Source organism: Centruroides vittatus, unplaced genomic scaffold (assembly GCF_030686945.1).
Source record: "Centruroides vittatus isolate TY-2023 unplaced genomic scaffold, ASM3068694v2 scaffold_899, whole genome shotgun sequence".
In the NCBI taxonomy this organism is placed as follows: domain Eukaryota; kingdom Metazoa; phylum Arthropoda; class Arachnida; order Scorpiones; family Buthidae; genus Centruroides; species Centruroides vittatus.
In genome coordinates, this window is record NW_027122719.1 from 1,621,061 (window position 1) to 1,645,424 (window position 24,364).

General features: G+C 35.4%; 2 protein-coding genes and 3 long non-coding RNA genes across 7 annotated transcripts in view; all 5 read right to left on the reverse strand.

Moving 5' to 3' along the window:
- LOC136990322 (VPS9 domain-containing protein 1-like) overlaps positions 1-12,836 on the reverse strand; it is a 43,570-nt gene extending 30,734 nt beyond the window's left edge. The window contains exons 1-2 of the mRNA XM_067288715.1: positions 12,375-12,836; positions 10,374-10,478 (exon numbers count right to left, since the gene is read on the reverse strand). Of these exons, the coding sequence (XP_067144816.1) occupies positions 10,374-10,448 (75 nt within the window). The 5' untranslated portion in view covers positions 10,449-10,478; positions 12,375-12,836. The remainder of the gene's footprint in view (positions 1-10,373; positions 10,479-12,374) is intronic.
- csul (protein arginine N-methyltransferase 5) overlaps positions 1-24,364 on the reverse strand; it is a 324,839-nt gene that overhangs the window by 204,342 nt on the left and 96,133 nt on the right. The window lies entirely within an intron of this gene.
- On the reverse strand, positions 16,181-17,773 carry LOC136990267 (uncharacterized). Of its 2 annotated transcripts, XR_010883024.1 has the most exons (4): positions 17,666-17,773; positions 16,593-17,438; positions 16,433-16,522; positions 16,181-16,359 (listed from the first exon to the last, which is right to left on the reverse strand). It is a non-coding gene; the product is annotated as an uncharacterized lncRNA (long non-coding RNA). The 2 variants fall into 2 exon arrangements; XR_010883023.1 differs by lacking the exons at positions 16,593-17,438; positions 17,666-17,773 and having other exon boundaries at positions 16,433-16,581.
- Positions 19,282-20,921, reverse strand: LOC136990269 (uncharacterized). The gene is made up of 4 exons (XR_010883025.1): positions 20,768-20,921; positions 19,694-20,539; positions 19,534-19,623; positions 19,282-19,460 (listed from the first exon to the last, which is right to left on the reverse strand). It is a non-coding gene; the product is annotated as an uncharacterized lncRNA (long non-coding RNA).
- LOC136990266 (uncharacterized) lies at positions 22,384-23,977 on the reverse strand. Of its 2 annotated transcripts, XR_010883022.1 has the most exons (4): positions 23,870-23,977; positions 22,796-23,641; positions 22,636-22,725; positions 22,384-22,562 (listed from the first exon to the last, which is right to left on the reverse strand). It is a non-coding gene; the product is annotated as an uncharacterized lncRNA (long non-coding RNA). The 2 variants fall into 2 exon arrangements; XR_010883021.1 differs by lacking the exons at positions 22,796-23,641; positions 23,870-23,977 and having other exon boundaries at positions 22,636-22,784.

Here is a 24,364-nt window from a genome sequence, read left to right on the forward strand (position 1 = left end):
AGATTATCTATTTTATATGCAAAAGTGAGCATAATATACAAATTGAAAGAGAAGCACATAAAAGAGTTAAACAGGCTGCAGAGAAGATGGTTGACAATACTGCTAGGAAACTTTCCCTGTTAGATATTGGAAAAAGTATTTTACTTGATGTAGCAAAAATAGATCATGGTCCTTTAGATACCAAAAATATTATGGGAAAAATTACTGATTTCAGAAATGGAGTTTACAAGCTAGGGGCTAAATCTGAAATAATTAAAAATTGGTTCTTTCATTACAAATTACAAGTCATAGATTCAGAATGATTGTGATAATGAAATACCAGAAAGATCAATATCTCTGCAAGAAACCTTGACTAACCAATCATTATTTGGTGGTCAAGGATTTCAAAAATGCTCATGTAAACCTACAAAAAATCAGTGCCACACTAATAGATGCACATGTTTTAAAAAGGAAGTTCTTTGTGGATCTAAATGTCAGTCTAGTTTATCTTGCATTAATAAATAATACATCTATTTGATAGGCTTAATATTATTTTGTAACTATTAAAGAAATTTAACAGTTTTAAAGTGTTTTTGCATTTTTATAATTTAATTTTGCACTGTTAGTATGTCAAACTACCTCTATTTACGTCATGATTTTACAGAAGTTATTCTTAATTATAATAAAGTACCTAAACATTAAGAATACTTAATAGCAATACATGTTTTTAAAGATTTTAAATGATCAATGAACAGTTAAGTTGATTAATTATTATAAATAATTATATTATTTCCTAAAAGCAGGAAATAATTCTTTTTCTATAATTGGGCTTCAATTTGAAAAAATTGTAAACATAAATTTCCACTGTCATCGTCTGTCTGCCTTTCCTTAATCTTGAGAATGAAATTAGATAGATGAAAGATGAGACCAGATATGGAAACCTTAGGGGCCGGTGGCCCCAATTAACTATACAAGAACTTCTAATACAAACCAGAAGTTACATTATTTCAATTCAAAAATTTTCCTCTGGAAGATGTTAGATAGATGACCAACATGACTTTATTGTTGAAGGAAAAGTATGATATACAGGGGCAAGCCACTACTAATTTGAGATAAAGAGCATATATTTTAAATGAAATAAATTAAAAATATGATTAAAAATTGTAGCCTGAAATTGTGTTGATGTCAAAATAAATAATTGCTTGTTATAATAATAATAATAATAAATGTATACATAATGCAGTAAAAAATATATTTTCATAAGCAAAATTATATGTGCATAACACTGTTATTTCATTTAAAATGAAATTTTCTTTAAATCAAAAATATATCTATAATTGTACATATTTAGTTCAAATTATTTTAACTTAAAAATAGCAGGACATTTTGCAGTTTTTTAAAAGCAATTATCATGCCACTTTTAAATGTGAATGAAGGCTTAATATTGATCACTTTTCTTTTCTAAATGAAAATTATTAATTTAAATAATTGTTGTTGTAACCTGCTGCTATTTTAAGAAACAATACTGTTTTATTTAATTCACAAAAAATATAGACAAAAAGGATTAAGTTAAGTGACAAGTAATAAGGCAATACAATGTTGATGTGATGGACAAATGGACGAAGGTGTTCAATCAAATTTTTTCAATTGTTTCACCTCCACCATTTTATCAAAAGATCTGTTGAAAACCATAAAAATTATTTCCCACAAACTTGCTTCCTCGTTGAGGATGATTCATCTAGTTAGTCATATGTCACCCGGAACTTTTAGAAGTAATTCACGTATTGGACACCCGACCCTCAACGACGGGATCCTGACCTCATGGAAAAAATCCAAGAGCAAAAATAATATGAGGGAATGATGACAAATCCAGGCAGTCGTCATCTGGTCAGTCACCGCAAGCCCATCTTAAAATTGGAAAGCGTATTAAATGGTTAGCGACAGCACACTACCCAGAGATTACGATTATCCAGAGTGTAATATTAAAATTAGTTATTAGTTATAATTTAAGGTTGTGTTTTTTTTCTCTCTCAGCTTTCCTGTTTTGTTACCTTAGGTTGAGTGTTATTTCCTCCCTTTGGCGGGCTAGCCTTTTGCTTGGGGATTCGACTTCTTCTAGGAGTTGGGAGGATCCAGGGACGTTCTTCCACCGGTCCTTGACTGCATAATGCATAGGAATGGGATGGAGTTGGTTCTCTTGGCTCTTCCCTGGCAGTAGGTTCTATAATTCTCTCTTCACTTTCGGATTCGTCCTCTAATTCGTTTCTGATTGCGGTCGAATTTCGGTGAGGAGGAACTTGTCCCAAGAATCTACATCGGTCATGGAAGGTTGCTGTATTATTGTAGGTTGTGTTAAGGTTGGGCTAGGAGATTGGTTTAAATCCTCGGATCTTTCGAACTCTTGTTTAGCCGTGCAGTGTTTTAGTCAATTGGCATGTACTTGGACTTGTTTTTTCATTTGTATATTTTCAATGAGAAAGGTGACGGGACTTAATTTGGATATAATGCGAAATGGGCCTGACCATCTGGGTGCTAACTTTCTTTTTAACCCTTGAGCTAAGACTACTTCGTTAAGGAAGACTCGATCGCCTAACTGATAGGTCGGGATTTTGTGGGTCTGGCGATGTATTTTTTGATGTTCCCTGGCTGCGGCTTCGGCGTGTTCTTGTGCTATTGCTGGGCATTAGCCATTCGAAGGTGGAGCTCTGATGCGAAGTTATCTTCGACATCGTATTTAGTCCAAGTCGAACGAGTGACAAGGTCAAATGGGTAAATTGGGTCTCGTCCGTACAACAGAAAGAATGGACTATCGTTCGTAGAGGTGTGGATGGTAGTATTATATGCAAATAAGGCAAAGGAAATCCATTCATCCCAATCTCGTTGGTCCTTGGCCACATAGTGGGAGATAATGTCCACAAGAGTTTTATTAAATCTTTCGACTATTCCATTACAGGCAGGGTGATAAGCTGTGGTTAGAAGTCTTTTGATATGAAGCAATTCGCATACTTCCTTAAACATCTTAGAAATTAAATTAGGAGCTTGATCTGTGAGAAGTTGGACTGGTGTTGAATGATGTAAAATGATGTTGGTAACAAAGGCTTTGGCGATAGTTTTGCTATGGATATCGGGTAAAGGTATCGCCTCTGCATATCGGCTAAAATGGTCGACAAAGACCAAGATATATTTATTTCCATTGGTTGTAATAGGCAATGGGCCTATAATGTCCATAGCCGTCCATTCAAATAGATGAGTTAAAGGAGCGAACAGCTGTAGTTCAGTTTCCGCTCGTTTGTCCTTTCTTTTGTGTATAGCGCATCGTTGACATTCTTGGCAATGAGTCCTGATATCTTTGTTCATGGTTGGCCAATAAAATAAGGTTCAAAGTTTTTGTTGCATTCTTTGTGCTCTCAAATGCCCTCTGACAGGAGTATCGTGGTAAGTATATAAGATATATGGCACTAGGACAGATGGAATAACTAATTGTTCTAAAAAGTCTCCTCGATTGATAGGTTGTAAATGATATAGTGCTCCTTCCTCATCTAAAAAAAAATTGTTCTGTGAGATGTGGATCTTGAATAGTTTCGTCTTCAAGTTGTTGAATTATAAGACTCCATTTTTTTTCTCGTCTTGTAAATCTTGGATCTGGGCCTTCGAATAGATAGGGTCGAGTTCTTCAGTCTCTAGAATTTGTCTGATAGGAATTTGGCTTAATGCATTGGCATTCTTATGACAATCGCCAGCTTTATGTTTTACTTTGAAATCAAATTCCTGCAAAAATATAATCCAGCAGGCTATTTGAGAGTTCGTACTAGAATCTTTATTACTCATGAGCCATCTTAATGGATGGTGATCTGTAAGAATAACGAACTTTCTTCCGTATAAGTAGGGCTTCAAATATTTGGTAGCCCAGACAACTGTGTGGCATTCTTTCTCGGTAGTACTATTTTTCTCAGCTTTCCGTAATATCCGACTAGCGTAAGCAATCGGCATCTCCTCTCTTTCATCCTCCTGTGATAATACTGCCCCTATGGTCTCATTAGAAACATCTGTGGCTAATATAAACGGTTTGGTAAAATCGGGGGATTTTAAAAGTGGGGCCAAGGTAATAATTTCCTTCAATCTTTCGAAACGCCATTCTTGCTCTTCTCCCCACTGAAATTGAATGTCATTCTTTAATAAATCTGTCAGGGGCTTTGCGATATCGGCATATGATTTTATGTGATGCCGATAATATCCTGTTAACCCTAAAAATGACTTGATATCATGTTTGTTGGCAGGTCTGGGGAAAGTTAATATGCACTGGATTTTGTTGGGATCTGGTCTTATCCTTTTGTTGGAATGAAGACTCAGAGTCTTTTAAATTTGTCATAGGGGTGTGAGGAGAAACGACAGGAAGTACGGCGGCAGGCAGATTAGGAGGCATGATTCCATTAATACTTTCCTTTGCGGGAGAAATAGAGGGGCTTAAGGTCGCTGATTTCTTTGAGTCCTTAGATGAGATCGCAAAACTAATGGGTTGGACTAAGGCACAGTGTCTAGGAATTGCTAAATTAAAGGTAATGGGGATAGCCCAAGATTTTGCGTGGAAGGATGCAAAAATGAAGGAGGTCGAAACCTATGATGAATTTAAAAGACTAATGATCAAGAGATTTGAGAGGGTGGCAATTTCTTTATGTTTGCAAAAATTTCATGCCTGCATTCAAGCGCGAGATGAGGATGTGCAAACCTATGTGGTTTGATTACAAACCTTAGCAATGGACACAATGGTAGAACAAACTAGTGGTGATGCTCAAGAAAGGGAAGTTATTAAAAAATGTCAACAAAAGGAAAGAGATGAAAGATTATTAGTACAATTTCTTCATGGATTAAATGACCGTATAAAGAGACCCGTGATGTCACGTGACCCTAATACGTTCGATAAGGCGGTACAGGCTGCTATAAGCGAAGAAACTATAAAACAATTAATGGCGAAATCACGAGCAATAGTCAGAAGTATAAATAATCCTACCAATTCAAAGCAGGACCATAATATCATAACTCCTAAGCCATTAGAGGAAACTTTAGCAGAGATACAGAAGCAATTACGGCAATTAGGAACTCAAGAAAGGGGTCAAAGAGACTCTGACCTCCAGTCACATTTATAAATACAACTTTAAATCATGTGATTTTTTTCCACAGAAATTTGTGCCATGGAAATTTAATTATAGGTTGAAGTATGCCATGAGATAAAAAAGGTTGAAAAAAACTGTCCTAGAGGATAGGAAACTCCCATCATTCTCACCTAGCATTATCTTTTATTGATGACATTATTTGGAGATTGAAACCTATCTCCTGGATAACTTCTTAGAACATATGAATGATAATCCATATGAGTTCATGTTACAGGTTGACATGGGAGTGCACTATCTTAATCTGGACACCTGTTTTGTCAGTAATCAGATGTTTCATAATGTATCAAAAGAAATTTTGAGTTTCTTCTCATAATAATATATACTTCAACTTTATATAATTCTTATTATTCAGAAATAAATCATTTTAATCATTTATCATCTATGCATTCTATAGGTACATATACTTCTAATTTTTAAATATTTGATTTTCAAAGTAAGAAATATTATGACAAAACTGAAATATGCAATTGCTATTAAGATTTTTTTCTAAAATAAGAATTTAAAGACAGCTTATACAACTATCTTTAAATTCTTATTTTAGAAGGAATTGAATATGTTTTGATCTGTAAGGAAATGAATATGTTTTGATCTGTAAAATTATAACATTATCTGATAAACTCAATGTAAATTGATTATGAATCATATTTATCTTTTGACTTATCCTGATTTTCTGTGACATTACTATAATTTTAATCTTTAAATTTATTTTTCTTTTAGAAAAATTTCAAATATTTCAAAAAAAAAAAAAAAAAAAAACCACCTTTAAATTTTTTCTTTGGAGAACAATTGTTTCATTTAAAATATACAACAAAAACCATCATTTCTCAAAATCTTTATTCATTTAATGAAAATTAATTTTTCCCTAACAAACATTACCATATTTTACGGACTATAAGACGCACCTTAATTTTTTGGACAATTTTTTTAAAAATACCTATAAGACACTACGGACTATAAGACGCATCTGAATTTTGGAGGCAATTTTACGAAAAAAAAGTGCGTCTTATAGTCCGTAAAATACGGTATATATTATCTTTTAATAACTTGCAAATTTTAATTTAAAACTCAATTGTATTGTTAATCAAAATTAAAACAACTTAATTTACTTCTTGGTGAAATTGCCACATAAATTTAAGTTTAAAACTGAAATTTCAAAATGATTTGCATAATAATTTGTTTTGCAATGCAAAAATCAAATATTTAGTAATTTACAGATACTAAAAAGTTATCTATTTAATATGTATGGAGAAAATCCATCCAAATGTGTTCATTGGCATGTAACAAAGAATGTATTATATCAAAGTTTGATTATATAATCAAATTTAAAAATTGAAAAAAATCAATCAATTTCATAAAATTAATGATCACTATAAAAAGTTTAAAATGTTTGTTTATATTAATAATTTTTACTGGAGCAAAAATATGATGTAAGGTTAGATAGGGTAAGTGCACCATCAATTCCAGAATTTGAAACTTTTAGCTAGTGTGGAAAAAAGTACTAATTTCAAAATCAATTGTTGGAAAAACTTACCTGCTTTTATAGCAACAAGTTATGAACATCACAGGTCTCAAGTGAATGTTATTTGTTGAGCCAGAATATGTTTTTTAAAAATAATGCCAGAGGGCAACACTAAAATCAGTACTATTAATCGTAATTTACATCCCTAGGTACAATAGAAATGAAAAGAATTTACAAAACAAGCTGAAATTGCTTGAGAATAACTTTTGTTTGAAAAGACTCTTGAAAATGCTTTTCAGTAGTGTTCTAGCAGTTGTATCAATGCTGTCAGCAGTGCATTATGGTCCATGGGCATTACTTCAATAATGATGTGAGTAATAATTTACTTAATAAATGTAATTGCTTACCATCTACTTAGTCCTTGAACTGTACTGGTAGTATATACTATATTTATATATTTTATTTTTTATTTATATTTAATTTTAATATTTTAATAAAATAAACTAATCAATTGCAGCAGTGCATTTTTTGAAAATATATAAAATGGCCTCATTTTTACGATTACATAATTACAAGAGTCTGTAACAAAAAATGGTTAACTACATAAAAAAATAATTTACCAACCAGTTTTATTTGAACAATAACTGCCATCCAGTAATAACCAAATCTTGTACTTAAAGCTTGAAATAATGACAATTCTCAAATAGTAATCATATCTATTATTCAAGGATTTTTTAAAACTTAAGAAAGCAATGTAAAATTAATAAATACTCTAAACTACTGTAGGTAGCTATTGTATTTATTTAACACACAAGCTTTAATAGAAATTGAAATTTATAAAATGTACCATATAGTGTAAGTGTATTTGTAATTTATTTTCTTATTATTGATACAGAAAATCCTCGTTAATTCAAAATTCAAGAAACAAAATAATTATATAAAATACATTGTAAGAATACAAAATAGTAAAGACATACAAATAAATTATTCTTGTTGCCTTCTTTGTCATCCTTTTTCATCATCACAGGAACATGATCCACATTGGTGAAGTCAACCTTTCTTTGTAGGCTACTTCCCCAATTTACATAAATATAGGTGGTAAAAGTAGCCTATAAAGAAAGGTCAACTCTGCCAGTGTAGATCATGTTCTGTGATGATGAAAAAGGACAACAAAGAAGATAACAAAAATAATTTACAGTAGAGCATCAATTATCTGAATATTGATCAACAGAAACATTGGTTAACCGAAAGTGTTCTAGTCGACAAATTTAAATTTCTGCTAGTGCTGTGGTGCTGCTGCAATATTTGGTTATGTCTTGGGCTACTGCAATATTATTTTTGTTGGTGGGCATTGTTTTAGCTGGCAGCACTGGCTCAACTATGAGAGAGTACTTAAGGATGTGTCAGGATTTGAACGAATTTCAAAGGGATAGGTTAATATATTTTTTTTTTACATAATCGGTTATCCGAACAATCCCAGTCCTGAATTGTTTCAGATAATCAAAGCTCTACTGTATTTGTATAAGTCTTTAACATGTTAACTGTCATCCGACATGCCGGCTGTCATACTAGCTATGGCCGCACAGAGCCATCCGACGCACCGGCCGACATACTAATTAGGGTTGCGAGAGCCATCCGATGGCCTGTCGTCGTATAACCAATGTAGTTTCACTCAAGGTTAAATATCCTGGCTTCGTAAGACATTGTTTTACATCCTAGTGGTGGCCTCTCGCAGACATCTATGAAGTTGGTTTCTGACTGCCGACCATTGAACCACCCCACGAGGCTCATGAAGTAGTTCAACGGTCGGCGCTCGAACCACTTCATCTGATAGTGTTTTTTTTTTTAATAGTGAATAGTTAAAAAAAGGAAAAAATATCGAAAACTAGTTTAATTATTCTCTTTTGTTACATATAAAGTAATTAATATTAAATATTAAATATCCCGTGGTCTTATAGTCTCCGGTTTGAGGCCATATGACAGCGGCCGGTCATCATTGATATATTTTTTTAATCTTTACTCTACTGACTGTTGTATAATGACCCTTCTATTTATATCATAATAAAATATTAAATTATCAAATTTTCTCATTGTGGTCTGAAAAATGGAAAATATCATATTACAGTTAGCCTGATAAAATACAAAATATCATATTACAGGTGGCAATTAACATGTTAATATTTTGTATTTTTACTATGTATTTTATATAAATATATTTCATACTGAATGTTTTAGAATTTTTTTCTTTACAATGTAAAACAAAATAATTGCAACTTTAAATTATCCAAGATTTACATATTTCTTCACAATAAGCCAAATGCCATGTAACTGATGGAATTTATTAAGCAAACAGAATACAGCTATGTGTACAGAAAGCTACTTTTGTTAATTAATAATTTATTGATAATATTATAAATAAACTGTAGGTAAACAGCATGTGTCAGATGAGAACCTCACAGGTGCCAGATAGGTTTTATAAAAAGTAAAGCAGAATTCAAAAATGTTGTCTAAATTATTTTTAAAGTAGCCAAAAAGTAGTAAGATGACTAAATCTAGTATCATGGAGTCCTACAAATATATCATTCTGTAGCCCAATCTTACAAACCTGAAACCAAGCCATATTTTATAAAAAAAAAAAAAGGGTAATTGATGAGTAGGGTGACACCCAAAATGTGTTATTGTAAAAGCAAAACCATGTTGGTCAGATCAAGAGAATAATAGACCATGAACAATTCTGAAGTATGCAGGTATGTGAACTTTGATATAAATGTATTAGTTAACATATGCATATCACATTTTGGACAGAATTTTCACTTCAAATTTCAAAGTAGCAGTACAGTAGAGAGTCGTTAATCTGAACCCCGGTAATCCGAATCACCAGTTATCCGAACGATTTTCAGTCGGACTGTGTCGTGCTGAATCGTGTGCTGAATCGAACGTTTTTGATACTACATTTACTTCTAAAGTATAATTTTCATGTTTTTATATTCTTCAATATATTTATTTTGTTTGTACAAAATAAAGAAATAATTTTTAATGATACAATAGCCTCGATTATAAAAATTATAAAAATTTTCATTAAGCTTAAAATTGACGAAAATTCAACACGAAGCGACACGCAACAGAGAAAAATTTGAACATTGGACAGGTTAATATATTTTTTCATACATAATCGGTTATCCGAACAAATCACTAATCCGAACAACCCCAGTCCCCAATTGATTCGGATTAACGACTCTCTACTGTATTTCAAACTAACTGAACTCTCAAAATGTAGATCTCTATATCTGCAGCCAGGGCAAATAGTACAGTTATGAACTAACATGATTTTGAACTATCCAAGTTTGAATTAACAAGGATTTCCTATGTATAGAAAGTAACCAGTTACCATTTCAAGTATAATTTGCTTTAAAAATCAAATTTTCATAAATAAATATTTGAATACTTTATTAAGATGAACATCACATGGGTAAATGCAAAGGAAGTAATAATTGCACTCAAACAGTTATCAACCTTGAATAGCAACTGCAGAAAAAATATGCAGTTTAAAATAGTAGCCACAGCTGTTATTCAAATAAAACCAGTATTTAGAAAATACTCATTTTTTAATAATTTTATTATTTATTGGTTAAAAATCTCGCTTATCTATAATGAACTAATTGAATTTACCTAGATCATAAAAAGTCAAATTTAATACAATATTTTGTGCGCCTCCAGTTTCAAAAATACAAAAAAATATATATTCATAACCTTGTAGTACTTACATCTATTTGACCTACACTGTCTACACGAATGGCTTCATCAATCAAATAAAATATTTGAGTCTTAATGTCTCCCATTTTCTTTCTATTGTTTGTTTATTTCAGACGCTGTAAAAATCAAATTTTTATTACTTTAATAATTTATTATATTATAATTTACAAATTTATTAGTTTACATAAATTGCAAGATATGTTAATTTCTTAATTTTAAATATTGAATTCACTTGACATGATCAAAGTTACAATCATTATTTCAAAAATTTGATTAATATGATTTGCAATAATTATAGTATTCATCAATAAAAGAGCAATGCTAATAAATTTTGAAGGAGTCTATTATTTGATTATTTTACAAAATATTTGTTTATAAAATGGATTTGTTTGTCAGCTAAGAATTATTGTACTCTTCTTTGCCTAAGAACTGCAAATAATTCATAAAGTAACTACTACAGTATATAACTCAATCTACCATACACAACTTTGTAGAGCAACAAAAAAGGTTTATTAAACTGGAAAAAATAATATTTCAGTCATATTTAATGATCTTCATCAGGTTAATGCCAAAAATCAAACATTTACAAACACAAAAGAACAAAAGTATATAAATACCGAGCATGTTTAAATGTAAAAAATTCTACAATTTGCTACATTGCTGTGATGTACAAAAAACTAAAAAACAAAAAATAGTAACAAAATGCATGTCACATTTTGTTGCTAGACCTGAAACTAGGATTTTCAAGCACTCAATATCATATTTAGATCCATCTAGTTGACAGTGTTTCCCTTATACAATGATTTATAAATTTTGAGGGCCTTGACATGTCTAAGGCAGTGCTTGTTTATGATATGCTTAGTGACCTTCCCAACAAACCTTGACAAAATTGTCCAAGGTGTAAGCAGCCAGGTCTGAAAGAGAGTGACTTCTGAACATTATGCTGCTTTAACCAAGAAATTTTATCAACTGTAATTATTAATAGTAATTTATCTAGTGTTATTGGCTTGTTAGTTTTTCAGTACTGTCTTTAGCATCGGGTAACACATAATTGAAGTAAAAAGTGTCAATAATTTATACTATTGATACTATCTGCACATAAATTACAATTAAAATGAATAGTCTTTAAAGCATTGGTTAAGACATAACAATGACTGATAATTGTCCATTATTGGTCACATATTAATGAAAATAATAATAAAACACGTTTTTGCTTATTTACCTGAAGATTATAAATATAATTAAAAGTATGATTATAATAAGCAAAAGTTTTTATAGTGTATTTTAACTTAAATGTTTTGCAATTTGCTAATTCTAAAACATTTAACAACTAAAAACGATATTCATTATCTATAATAAACTGATTCTACTATATTTTGTTTCTATATTTGAATTGCAGACTTACAATTTAAATTATCATAGTATTTTCCATTTTAAATTAACTCTATGCTATATCAGTGGCAAAACTAGAGACAAAAAGCAGTTTGGCTGAACCAGGACCCTGAGCGAACAAAAACCTACAACCCACGATCACAACAATTTCAGGCGATTCTTTTTCAGTCAATGGTTAAAGACTTTTTTTGGGAATGAAAGTTATATACTTTGTGATGGTCGCGAAAAGGGCCTTCATTCGGATTTCGAACCACAGCTCAAAATGTTGTTCTGTCTTGGTTAAATACTTAAATTTAAATGATTCAGATATAATAATACAAATTTTTATATCTATGATAAATTTTTTATTTGTTTATACTTTGTATGAAAATGATTATTCTCTATATATCAAATAGATATTTATTGATAATAAAGTATTTGGACATGCATTTTATTAGAATTATATAATTGCTGAACAGATATAATTCTTTGTTTAGTTTTGCTATTATATTTTATATTATATATCTGCATTACATATAGTTTCTTTTTTGAATTTAATTATATTTTTGAAAAATGACACACTATTTATGCTAAATATCAATTTCTACTGTTAATACAAGATATACATTAAATAAACTTACCAAAACAAATATCTATTAAATTCGAATATATGAAATATACGATTTGTATATAGCTGCGACAATTAAAATGTGCTATATACCATAAATTCTACTATAAACATAAGCGTGGGTGTGTTAGCTCGAGGTAAGCAATGATGTCACGATCCATTTTACTCACAATATCAATATGTTTATCAGTTATTTCACATATAGATTAGCTGTGTTTGACGAGTAGATCGCGAATAAGCCGATTCATTAAATGAATCCCTAAAATGACTCTGTGAGTCGACTCACTCAATTTTACTCTTTCAGCTCTCGGAGATTTATCCCGTTGTTCTGCGTCTTCATTTTCGCTATTATTAATTAATTTGCAAAATAGATGCGAATTCGTTCGTATTTTATAATTAATAAAGCCTTGGTCCTCTTTAGACAACTATATAATTTTTTAGGCTGATTTGTTTAATAATGCTATATAATACTTAAAATAAATAACCTAAAATATTATAGCATAAGTACAGTACATTCGATTCTTTATATGATAAATATCTTTTAATATTCAATATTATCTCCAGAGATATTCAGTATTTTCATTACTAAAATCATTAAAGAATAAAAAATCCTACAAAACAGAATGTATATAACAAATAGAAAACATGGGACAGGCATGGAGCTTTAAGATTATAGCTCCGTGGAGACAGGGCCATCGAGAGAGAAGAGACTGAGATTTCCGGGTCCGGAGAAAACTTGAAGCCTTAATTGTCGCTACCTTATAAGAATAATGTTATTTTTACGGACATAAAATAAAATATTTAAGTTTTATTAATAAATAAGCATTCTATGTGTTTCACCTGCTCAAAATAAAATAAGCCAAAGAGGCTCTACCCAATATTGCCAGAAGGCCGGATGGCCGAGCGGTTAAGGTGGCAGCCTACCGTTCTGGGGAACCCAGGATCGAATCCGGACGGGTGGAAAAATCCCCAGGAATTTTTCGGGGGATGATCCGCCCTGATATGTCGGCCCCGTCCCTCACCACCCGGCCGCCCTAATGTGGCCTAGCCGAATTCATAATGGGCTTACTGAAAGAGGCCCTCTTAGCGCAAACAGGGCAGGAAAGAGTTTCCGCTTTCCCAACTATAAGTATAGTAGGTGGTTGCGGCTAAATAAGCAGTTTAGAAAAGACATGGTGGCAGCTATCCGTATGACCAATCTCATTATAGGTTTTTTAGTTCTTTGCTTCCTTGGCCGCGAGGGACGCTCCGAATGTTTGGGATCCGCTACAATGTGAAAACAGTAGGAGACATTTTATTTTTCAGTCGTTTAATTTTTTGATTTTTAGTCATTTAGTCACTATCTATTATTAATGAATGCATTTAGTTATTAGCATTTAATCGTTAAGATATTTAGTCATTTAGATTTTACTCATTTAGCCATTAGCAAACATGCCAACGTGCTTTGTTCCCGGGTGTAATTCTTAATATCCTAGTGAAAAAGATGATAAAAGGGTTTTTTTAAGTGCCAGAAAATCGTCTGAAACGCTGGAAAAGATTTGTTCCATGTGAAGATAACCGCAAAGGCTTGCATATGTAATGAGCAGTTTAGGCTCAATTGTTAATAAAATCATTCGGTCACGCCATCGATGGCGATGACTGCAGATTGCACGCGATAGATGAGCATCGATTCCGATGCTTTTCCATCTAAATTTCCCAACTGTCCATTTAAGCATTAAAGTGCTCCGAAAGCGACGATGTCCATGTCCATCGGAGAGAAAAGCTGCAGTTGTCTCCAAGAAGAAACAAGCTGATTCCTCGTAGAACATTTGTTTACAGTAACGAATGCACCTGTTATATATTTGAATTTTTTTTTTTTTTTTTTGTTTTTTTTTGTTTTTAGGTTCACTTTTCCTAAATATGTCGAAAGCAATGATCGACTGCCCAGTACTTGACAATGACAGCGTACAACGACGTATACAAACTTACATTCACGTATACATTTTTTACACAGTTTACCAGTAAAACAAAATCAAAAGATTATAAAAAAAATTTCATGTTTGGCATAGGCTTAGTAAGAAAAAGTAATGCCTTTGACCATTTTTGTCAATTTTAATAAATTTTTTGTTTATTGTTTATTTTTTATTAGTTCTTTTAAAATGTCAACAAAATATGTAGAAATTCATAAATGAAAAAAGTTTTGAATATTTAATGTTTTACAAAGGCTTTCTGTGAAATAAAATTATATTACAAAAATGTAAATAATTTTAAAGATGTTAATCATAATACAGATTATATTAAAAATTTTATAATGAAGTTTATGCAAAACACATGTAAACCATATAAAACCTAAAATTATTTTAATGAAATTTTTCACTTCAGCTTTAAAAATGTTCAATCTCACCATAAACAAAATATATTTTTTAAATAATCATCAATTTATATCCAATGAATGTTATGTATACATAATAATGCGTAAAATGTTTCAAAATTTGTATACATGTTAATCATTTACTGTACAATAATAAACTTTATATACCTTGAGTATAATCGGTAACAACTAGACATTGACGAAGATGATGATAAAAAATGACAAATATTTAATTTTTAATCGTCTGAACTTTTTTTATTTAATAAATAACTTGAAATCAATACGAAATTAATAATTTAAAACCTTTAAAAGTAATTTAAATATCTATGTTTTTAAATTTTACTTGACTGGCATATAAAGTAATGAAAATTTCGTTAGATCCAAAATTATTCAGATAAACAGAATTTGTCCGTCGCTTTTTAAATATAACTTTTTACTATATAAAACAAAAATTTATGTAAAATTAATTTTTATGCATTTTATGTATTATTATTAGTTTTTATTCATTTATTTTAAGCTAACGTTAACTTGTATTAAATAAGAATATTGGCGGCCGGATGGCCGAGCGGTCAAGGTTAGCAGCCTACCGCCCTGGGGGACCCGGGATCGAATCCGGACCGGTCGAGAAATCCCCAGGAATTTTTCGAGGGGTGGTCCGTCCGGATATGTCGGTCCCCGTCCCTCACCAGCCGCTCCATTGTGGGCCTGGCCGAACCCATAATGGGCTTGCTATAAGAGGCCCTCTTAGTGCCCACTGGGCGGAAAGAGTTACAAAAAAAAAAAAAAATAAGAATATTAACAAGAAGATTATCTCTGTAAAATACAGTTGCAATTACTGATATTATAACATTTATTTTACACCGATACAATGCTTTTCTGCATAGGATAGGCCGCGTTTCTTTTTGCAACGAGAGTGTAGCGAAATGACGTCACGAGCAGTGTTGGCCAATTATAAACCAGTTTCAGCTGGTCGAACGCTCGAGCGCTGCATAAAGAAACGCGGAGATATAAACAAACCAAGAACCCAAACGATTGCAGCGCAAAGACTATAATCTCTATATTAAATTAAATTGAAGAAGAAAAAACGATTGCAGCACACCTATCGGCAAACTTGTTTATTACCTCTACTTCTAAGGGTGAAAACAATAGGCATTCAGAGACCAGATAATCCATTGAATAGTTTTACTCTTCGGATCGGGCGAGAAAGCTGACGTTGCATTTGCGACAGAGTGCGGAAGAAATTCACATTAATGTTCATTCAACGTCTAGACGTTAGTGAATGGATAAAACCATTAAGATAAACCAAGCATCACTGGGTACATTATCTAATACAAAATAATTAAGTTTAATCCGTGCAAGATGTGTAATTACCAGAGCCCCTTCGGCCGCCAATTTAAAGTCTCTTAATCTTTAAAATTGGCGTTTCCACTTCCCGGGACGAGGACCCAGGGGTTGGATTTGTGGGAAGCGAGTGTTCGGGTTGTTTCATTGTGTGGAATTACACAGAACGAGGCGCTTGGCGTGTAAGTGCGTGAGTGCGAGAATTCGAGTAAAGGTTAAACGGTGTATATCTTCGTGTACAGTGATGTTATGTCCGTGCGTGTGTGTGTGTGTGTGTGTGTGTAATCGAAGAACATCTTCGGCATGTCTATAAACAAAGAAACAGTAAATTACAATACGAAAATAAGATGTGTTAAAAAATGAAACGAAAGAGTTCTTACGATCGGAGATTTCGGAAAATATTCACGTGTCCACTTGGTCCTCTTGGTGGTAAAGTTGGGGAGGGAGATTCTTCTCCCTCCCAAATGTTCCTAGAAAACACAAAGGCAGTGAGAAAACGAGAAGGTTCATTCATTTATTACCTAAAATTAATATTATTACCTTTATCAGACAGTCTTTCTTCCCGAACAGTGTTATGAGAAGAGCGACAAACCCGACCTGGCCTAGCCTAGCCTAATCTAACCTACCCTAACCGGAAGCTCAATCCTCATAACAGCTGTTTGGGAAGAAAGGTCGGCCGAATGTCGAATCCGGTGAGTAGAAGTGTCAGGTCCGGGTGGTCACAATCGGGAGTCATATCCGTTGTTGTCGGACTTGTCTCCCGAGTGTCACGTTCGGGAGACAAGTCCGTGGGTCACGACCGAGTAAGAAAAGTCACGTCCGGGAAAAGGTGTCGAGTCCGGGTGAAAAGTGTCGAATCCGGTAAGAAAGTCGCATCCGGGTGAAGAAGAGGAAATCGAAGAAGATCACCGCCTAGGCCAAGGGAACCGCAGCCGTCCGCAGCAACGAAACCACGGACAGCACGGTCCCTCAACTTCGGCGGCTCTCTCCTCCGATTCCTCCCCGTTCTGGCTTCGGCAAGGCGGTGGCGTCGCCGTCGCGGACGAACGGGCAGAACACGACAAACCAGAAAATGTCAACTCGGACGAGCTGTCATTCTCTACATCCACCACAGCAAGGTCTGTGGCCGGATGACCCCCGAAGACCTTCGCCAAGTGCACTGGACCCAGGGTGTAGCGTCGCATCATCCCGACTCCGGGAGGATGCCACGCCACGCGCACTTGGGGAAGGCCTTCTTCACCCGTTGCCTCTCGCTCGTCGAGCCCCCGCTCCTCCAACGGCACGGAACGACAGACTCGTTCCGCGTCGTCCGAGGAACCCCCTCCCTCCGGTGCCACCGTCTGCCTCCGCCGGAACCTCCTCCAAAGCCGCACCAACGACGCCATTCTGTAAAAAAAAAAAAAAATTGCAATTAGTCCGGTGAAAACAAAAGCTTAAATTAATGCTTAAATTCTTCCGAGAAGAACAAAATGCCTTTTCAAATCTAAAAGATTCGAATCCGAAGCGCAAACGGCCGACCATCGAACGATGTGCCGAGATGTCTTCTGGAACCGATCCTTCAAGTAATATTAAATAAATTCTTATGTCTAAAGTCAATATGGACTAAGACTTACCTGAAAAATCTTTAATCTTCTCTGTAAAAGTCTTTAAACCGCAAAAAACAGCACGCAATCGAAGAGCACAACAAACGCACGTCCGACCACAACAAGAAACACAATCGAACTGCGAATCGTCATGCGTGACGAATTTCGAACAAACGTTAAAAGACGCGTCAACAATGTTCGAATTACGTAGAAATTCGAATTAAAATATCAATTTTATTTTTTTTTAAATTAATTTATAATTTTTTTTTAAATTTTGCTTCAATCATTTTATTGTGTTTGGAATTTGATAAATAAATTATCTTCTGCATTTACATGGTGCAGAATGGCCACCGTGGAGAGGTAAAAGACGATCATTTGAAATTTTAGTCTCGAAGCTTGACAATCTCCGAAAATTGCCCGAAATACGTTTGAATACGCTGATAAATATCTTTATCGTCCGTTTTCGGCCGAAAAAGATATTAATCGCATGAAATCAATCAAATTCTTAGGATTTCCATTTATTTCGCCCAATATTATTTCGCCTTACGGAAAGATTCATCGGTCGCCGTCGGGGTTGCGAGTTTCGCGTATTAATGCAACGTCAAACTAAATATAGTTAATATTAAAAATACCGAAAAACCTTATCTCTACATATAGAAACTTATATATGTAAAACTACTTAAATAAGTTCTCAGTGATTTGGCACGAGTGTACAATTATTATTATTTTTTTCTTTTAAATCAAATTCAACATATAGGTTTATAAATGTAAAGCTTAATTATTCGAATATTCGACTTGAAACAGAAGAATACATTTCTATTTACACTAAAACAAAATCCAAAATTTTTTTACTACTGTATTCAATAGCCCCGTCCCTCGCCACCCGAAAAACTCCTGGAAATCTTTCGACGCGTCCGGACTAGATACCGGGTTCCGCACAGCGTAGACTGCCACCTCGACCGCTCGGTCATCCGACCGTCGAACTGTTCGGCATTTGTCCGTGAGACAAATGTCCGCATCAACCGTTTTGTGGGACCTGGTTTGGATTAGAGTACCAAGATATGAGAGTAGCGACATACCAGTCATCGTCGCCATGTTCTGTCGACTGTCATCACGTGGTCTATGGGTTTACGTCGAAAAATGGCGATTGTTTTAGTTTAATAAAACATTTTATTCGTCAAAATACAAATATTTGATTTATATTTATTTTAATTCTGTTCAAATCACGCGGATAATACGAGACTTTGCTTAAAGTTATATTTAATGCGCAGCCATAAGATACAAGTTACAAATTAAAATGAAATTTGTCTTATTTAATATACAAATATAATACATACGTATGTGTATATAATAATTTATTTAAATATGAATAGTTAAATTAATAACGTTAGTGCGCATCTCTTTGTTTATTTAGATTAAGCTGTAATTTAGAAAATTGTAAACCTAAAATTTCGTACTATCGTCCATCCGTTAGTCTGTTCTTCTATAAAACGATTATTGATGCTAATGTGTGAAATTCTGTTTAATCCGTGCAAGATGTGTAATTACCAGAGCCCCTTCGGCCGCCAATTTAAAGTCTCTTAATCTTTAAAATTGGCGTTTCCACTTCCCGGGACGAGGACCCAGGGGTTGGATTTGTGGGAAGCGAGTGTTCGGGTTGTTTCATTGTGTGGAATTACACAGAACGAGGCGCTTGGCGTGTAAGTGCGTGAGTGCGAGAATTCGAGTAAAGGTTAAACGGTGTACATCTTCGTGTACAGTGATGTTATGTCCGTGCGTGTGTGTGTGTGTGTGTGTGTGTAATCGAAGAACATCTTCGGCATGTCTATAAACAAAGAAACAGTAAATTACAATACGAAAATAAGATGTGTTAAAAAATGAAACGAAAGAGTTCTTACGATCGGAGATTTCGGAAAATATTCACGTGTCCACTTGGTCCTCTTGGTGGTAAAGTTGGGGAGGGAGATTCTTCTCCCTCCCAAATGTTCCTAGAAAACACAAAGGCAGTGAGAAAACGAGAAGGTTCATTCATTTATTACCTAAAATTAATATTATTACCTTTATCAGACAGTCTTTCTTCCCGAACAGTGTTATGAGAAGAGCGACAAACCCGACCTGGCCTAGCCTAGCCTAATCTAACCTACCCTAACCGGAAGCTCAATCCTCATAACAGCTGTTTGGGAAGAAAGGTCGGCCGAATGTCGAATCCGGTGAGTAGAAGTGTCAGGTCCGGGTGGTCACAATCGGGAGTCATATCCGTTGTTGTCGGACTTGTCTCCCGAGTGTCACGTTCGGGAGACAAGTCCGTGGGTCACGACCGAGTAAGAAAAGTCACGTCCGGGAAAAGGTGTCGAGTCCGGGTGAAAAGTGTCGAATCCGGTAAGAAAGTCGCATCCGGGTGAAGAAGAGGAAATCGAAGAAGATCACCGCCTAGGCCAAGGGAACCGCAGCCGTCCGCAGCAACGAAACCACGGACAGCACGGTCCCTCAACTTCGGCGGCTCTCTCCTCCGATTCCTCCCCGTTCTGGCTTCGGCAAGGCGGTGGCGTCGCCGTCGCGGACGAACGGGCAGAACGCGACAAACCAGAAAATGTCAACTCGGACGAGCTGTCATTCTCTACATCCACCACAGCAAGGTCTGTGGCCGGATGACCCCCGAAGACCTTCGCCAAGTGCACTGGACCCAGGGTGTAGCGTCGCATCATCCCGACTCCGGGAGGATGCCACGCCACGCGCACTTGGGGAAGGCCTTCTTCACCCGTTGCCTCTCGCTCGTCGAGCCCCCGCTCCTCCAACGGCACGGAACGACAGACTCGTTCCGCGTCGTCCGAGGAACCCCCTCCCTCCGGTGCCACCGTCTGCCTCCGCCGGAACCTCCTCCAAAGCCGCACCAACGACGCCATTCTGTAAAAAAAAAAAAAAAATTGCAATTAGTCCGGTGAAAACAAAAGCTTAAATTAATGCTTAAATTCTTCCGAGAAGAACAAAATGCCTTTTCAAATCTAAAAGATTCGAATCCGAAGCGCAAACGGCCGACCATCGAACGATGTGCCGAGATGTCTTCTGGAACCGATCCTTCAAGTAATATTAAATAAATTCTTATGTCTAAAGTCAATATGGACTAAGACTTACCTGAAAAATCTTTAATCTTCTCTGTAAAAGTCTTTAAACCGCAAAAAACAGCACGCAATCGAAGAGCACAACAAAAGCACGTCCGACCACAACAAGAAACACAATCGAACTGCGAATCGTCATGCGTGACGAATTTCGAACAAACGTTAAAAGACGCGTCAACAATGTTCGAATTACGTAGAAATTCGAATTAAAATATCAATTTTATTTTTTTTTAAATTAATTTATAATTTTTTTTTAAATTTTGCTTCAATCATTTTATTGTGTTTGGAATTTGATAAATAAATTATCTTCTGCATTTACATGGTGCAGAATGGCCACCGTGGAGAGGTAAAAGACGATCATTTGAAATTTTAGTCTCGAAGCTTGACAATCTCCGAAAATTGCCCGAAATACGTTTGAATACGCTGATAAATATCTTTATCGTCCGTTTTCGGCCGAAAAAGATATTAATCGCATGAAATCAATCAAATTCTTAGGATTTCCATTTATTTCGCCCAATATTATTTCGCCTTACGGAAAGATTCATCGGTCGCCGTCGGGGTTGCGAGTTTCGCGTATTAATGCAACGTCAAACTAAATATAGTTAATATTAAAAATACCGAAAAACCTTATCTCTACATATAGAAACTTATATATGTAAAACTACTTAAATAAGTTCTCAGTGATTTGGCACGAGTGTACAATTATTATTATTTTTTTCTTTTAAATCAAATTCAACATATAGGTTTATAAATGTAAAGCTTAATTATTCGAATATTCGACTTGAAACAGAAGAATACATTTCTATTTACACTAAAACAAAATCCAAAATTTTTTTACTACTGTATTCAATAGCCCCGTCCCTCGCCACCCGAAAAACTCCTGGAAATCTTTCGACGCGTCCGGACTAGATACCGGGTTCCGCACAGCGTAGACTGCCACCTCGACCGCTCGGTCATCCGACCGTCGAACTGTTCGGCATTTGTCCGTGAGACAAATGTCCGCATCAACCGTTTTGTGGGACCTGGTTTGGATTAGAGTACCAAGATATGAGAGTAGCGACATACCAGTCATCGTCGCCATGTTCTGTCGACTGTCATCACGTGGTCTATGGGTTTACGTCGAAAAATGGCGATTGTTTTAGTTTAATAAAACATTTTATTCGTCAAAATACAAATATTTGATTTATATTTATTTTAATTTTGTTCAAATCACGCGGATAATACGAGACTTTGCTTAAAGTTATATTTAATGCGCAGCCATAAGATACAAGTTACAAATTAAAATGAAATTTGTCTTATTTAATATACAAATATAATACATACGTATGTGTATATAATAATTTATTTAAATATGAATAGTTAAATTAATAACGTTAGTGCGCATCTCTTTGTTTATTTAGATTAAGCTGTAATTTAGAAAATTGTAAACCTAAAATTTCGTACTATCGTCCATCCGTTAGTCTGTTCTTCTATAAAACGATTATTGATGCTAATGTGTGAAATTCTGTTTAATCCGTGCAAGATGTGTAATTACCAGAGCCCCTTCGGCCGCCAATTTAAAGTCTCTTAATCTTTAAAATTGGCGTTTCCACTTCCCGGGACGAGGACCCAGGGGTTGGATTTGTGGGAAGCGAGTGTTCGGGTTGTTTCATTGTGTGGAATTACACAGAACGAGGCGCTTGGCGTGTAAGTGCGTGAGTGCGAGAATTCGAGTAAAGGTTAAACGGTGTATATCTTCGTGTACAGTGATGTTATGTCCGTGCGTGTGTGTGTGTGTGTGTGTGTGTAATCGAAGAACATCTTCGGCATGTCTATAAACAAAGAAACAGTAAATTACAATACGAAAATAAGATGTGTTAAAAAATGAAACGAAAGAGTTCTTACGATCGGAGATTTCGGAAAATATTCACGTGTCCACTTGGTCCTCTTGGTGGTAAAGTTGGGGAGGGAGATTCTTCTCCCTCCCAAATGTTCCTAGAAAACACAAAGGCAGTGAGAAAACGAGAAGGTTCATTCATTTATTACCTAAAATTAATATTATTACCTTTATCAGACAGTCTTTCTTCCCGAACAGTGTTATGAGAAGAGCGACAAACCCGACCTGGCCTAGCCTAGCCTAATCTAACCTACCCTAACCGGAAGCTCAATCCTCATAACAGCTGTTTGGGAAGAAAGGTCGGCCGAATGTCGAATCCGGTGAGTAGAAGTGTCAGGTCCGGGTGGTCACAATCGGGAGTCATATCCGTTGTTGTCGGACTTGTCTCCCGAGTGTCACGTTCGGGAGACAAGTCCGTGGGTCACGACCGAGTAAGAAAAGTCACGTCCGGGAAAAGGTGTCGAGTCCGGGTGAAAAGTGTCGAATCCGGTAAGAAAGTCGCATCCGGGTGAAGAAGAGGAAATCGAAGAAGATCACCGCCTAGGCCAAGGGAACCGCAGCCGTCCGCAGCAACGAAACCACGGACAGCACGGTCCCTCAACTTCGGCGGCTCTCTCCTCCGATTCCTCCCCGTTCTGGCTTCGGCAAGGCGGTGGCGTCGCCGTCGCGGACGAACGGGCAGAACGCGACAAACCAGAAAATGTCAACTCGGACGAGCTGTCATTCTCTACATCCACCACAGCAAGGTCTGTGGCCGGATGACCCCCGAAGACCTTCGCCAAGTGCACTGGACCCAGGGTGTAGCGTCGCATCATCCCGACTCCGGGAGGATGCCACGCCACGCGCACTTGGGGAAGGCCTTCTTCACCCGTTGCCTCTCGCTCGTCGAGCCCCCGCTCCTCCAACGGCACGGAACGACAGACTCGTTCCGCGTCGTCCGAGGAACCCCCTCCCTCCGGTGCCACCGTCTGCCTCCGCCGGAACCTCCTCCAAAGCCGCACCAACGACGCCATTCTGTAAAAAAAAAAAAAAAATTGCAATTAGTCCGGTGAAAACAAAAGCTTAAATTAATGCTTAAATTCTTCCGAGAAGAACAAAATGCCTTTTCAAATCTAAAAGATTCGAATCCGAAGCGCAAACGGCCGACCATCGAACGATGTGCCGAGATGTCTTCTGGAACCGATCCTTCAAGTAATATTAAATAAATTCTTATGTCTAAAGTCAATATGGACTAAGACTTACCTGAAAAATCTTTAATCTTCTCTGTAAAAGTCTTTAAACCGCAAAAAACAGCACGCAATCGAAGAGCACAACAAACGCACGTCCGACCACAACAAGAAACACAATCGAACTGCGAATCGTCATGCGTGACGAATTTCGAACAAACGTTAAAAGACGCGTCAACAATGTTCGAATTACGTAGAAATTCGAATTAAAATATCAATTTTATTTTTTTTTAAATTAATTTATAATTTTTTTTTAAATTTTGCTTCAATCATTTTATTGTGTTTGGAATTTGATAAATAAATTATCTTCTGCATTTACATGGTGCAGAATGGCCACCGTGGAGAGGTAAAAGACGATCATTTGAAATTTTAGTCTCGAAGCTTGACAATCTCCGAAAATTGCCCGAAATACGTTTGAATACGCTGATAAATATCTTTATCGTCCGTTTTCGGCCGAAAAAGATATTAATCGCATGAAATCAATCAAATTCTTAGGATTTCCATTTATTTC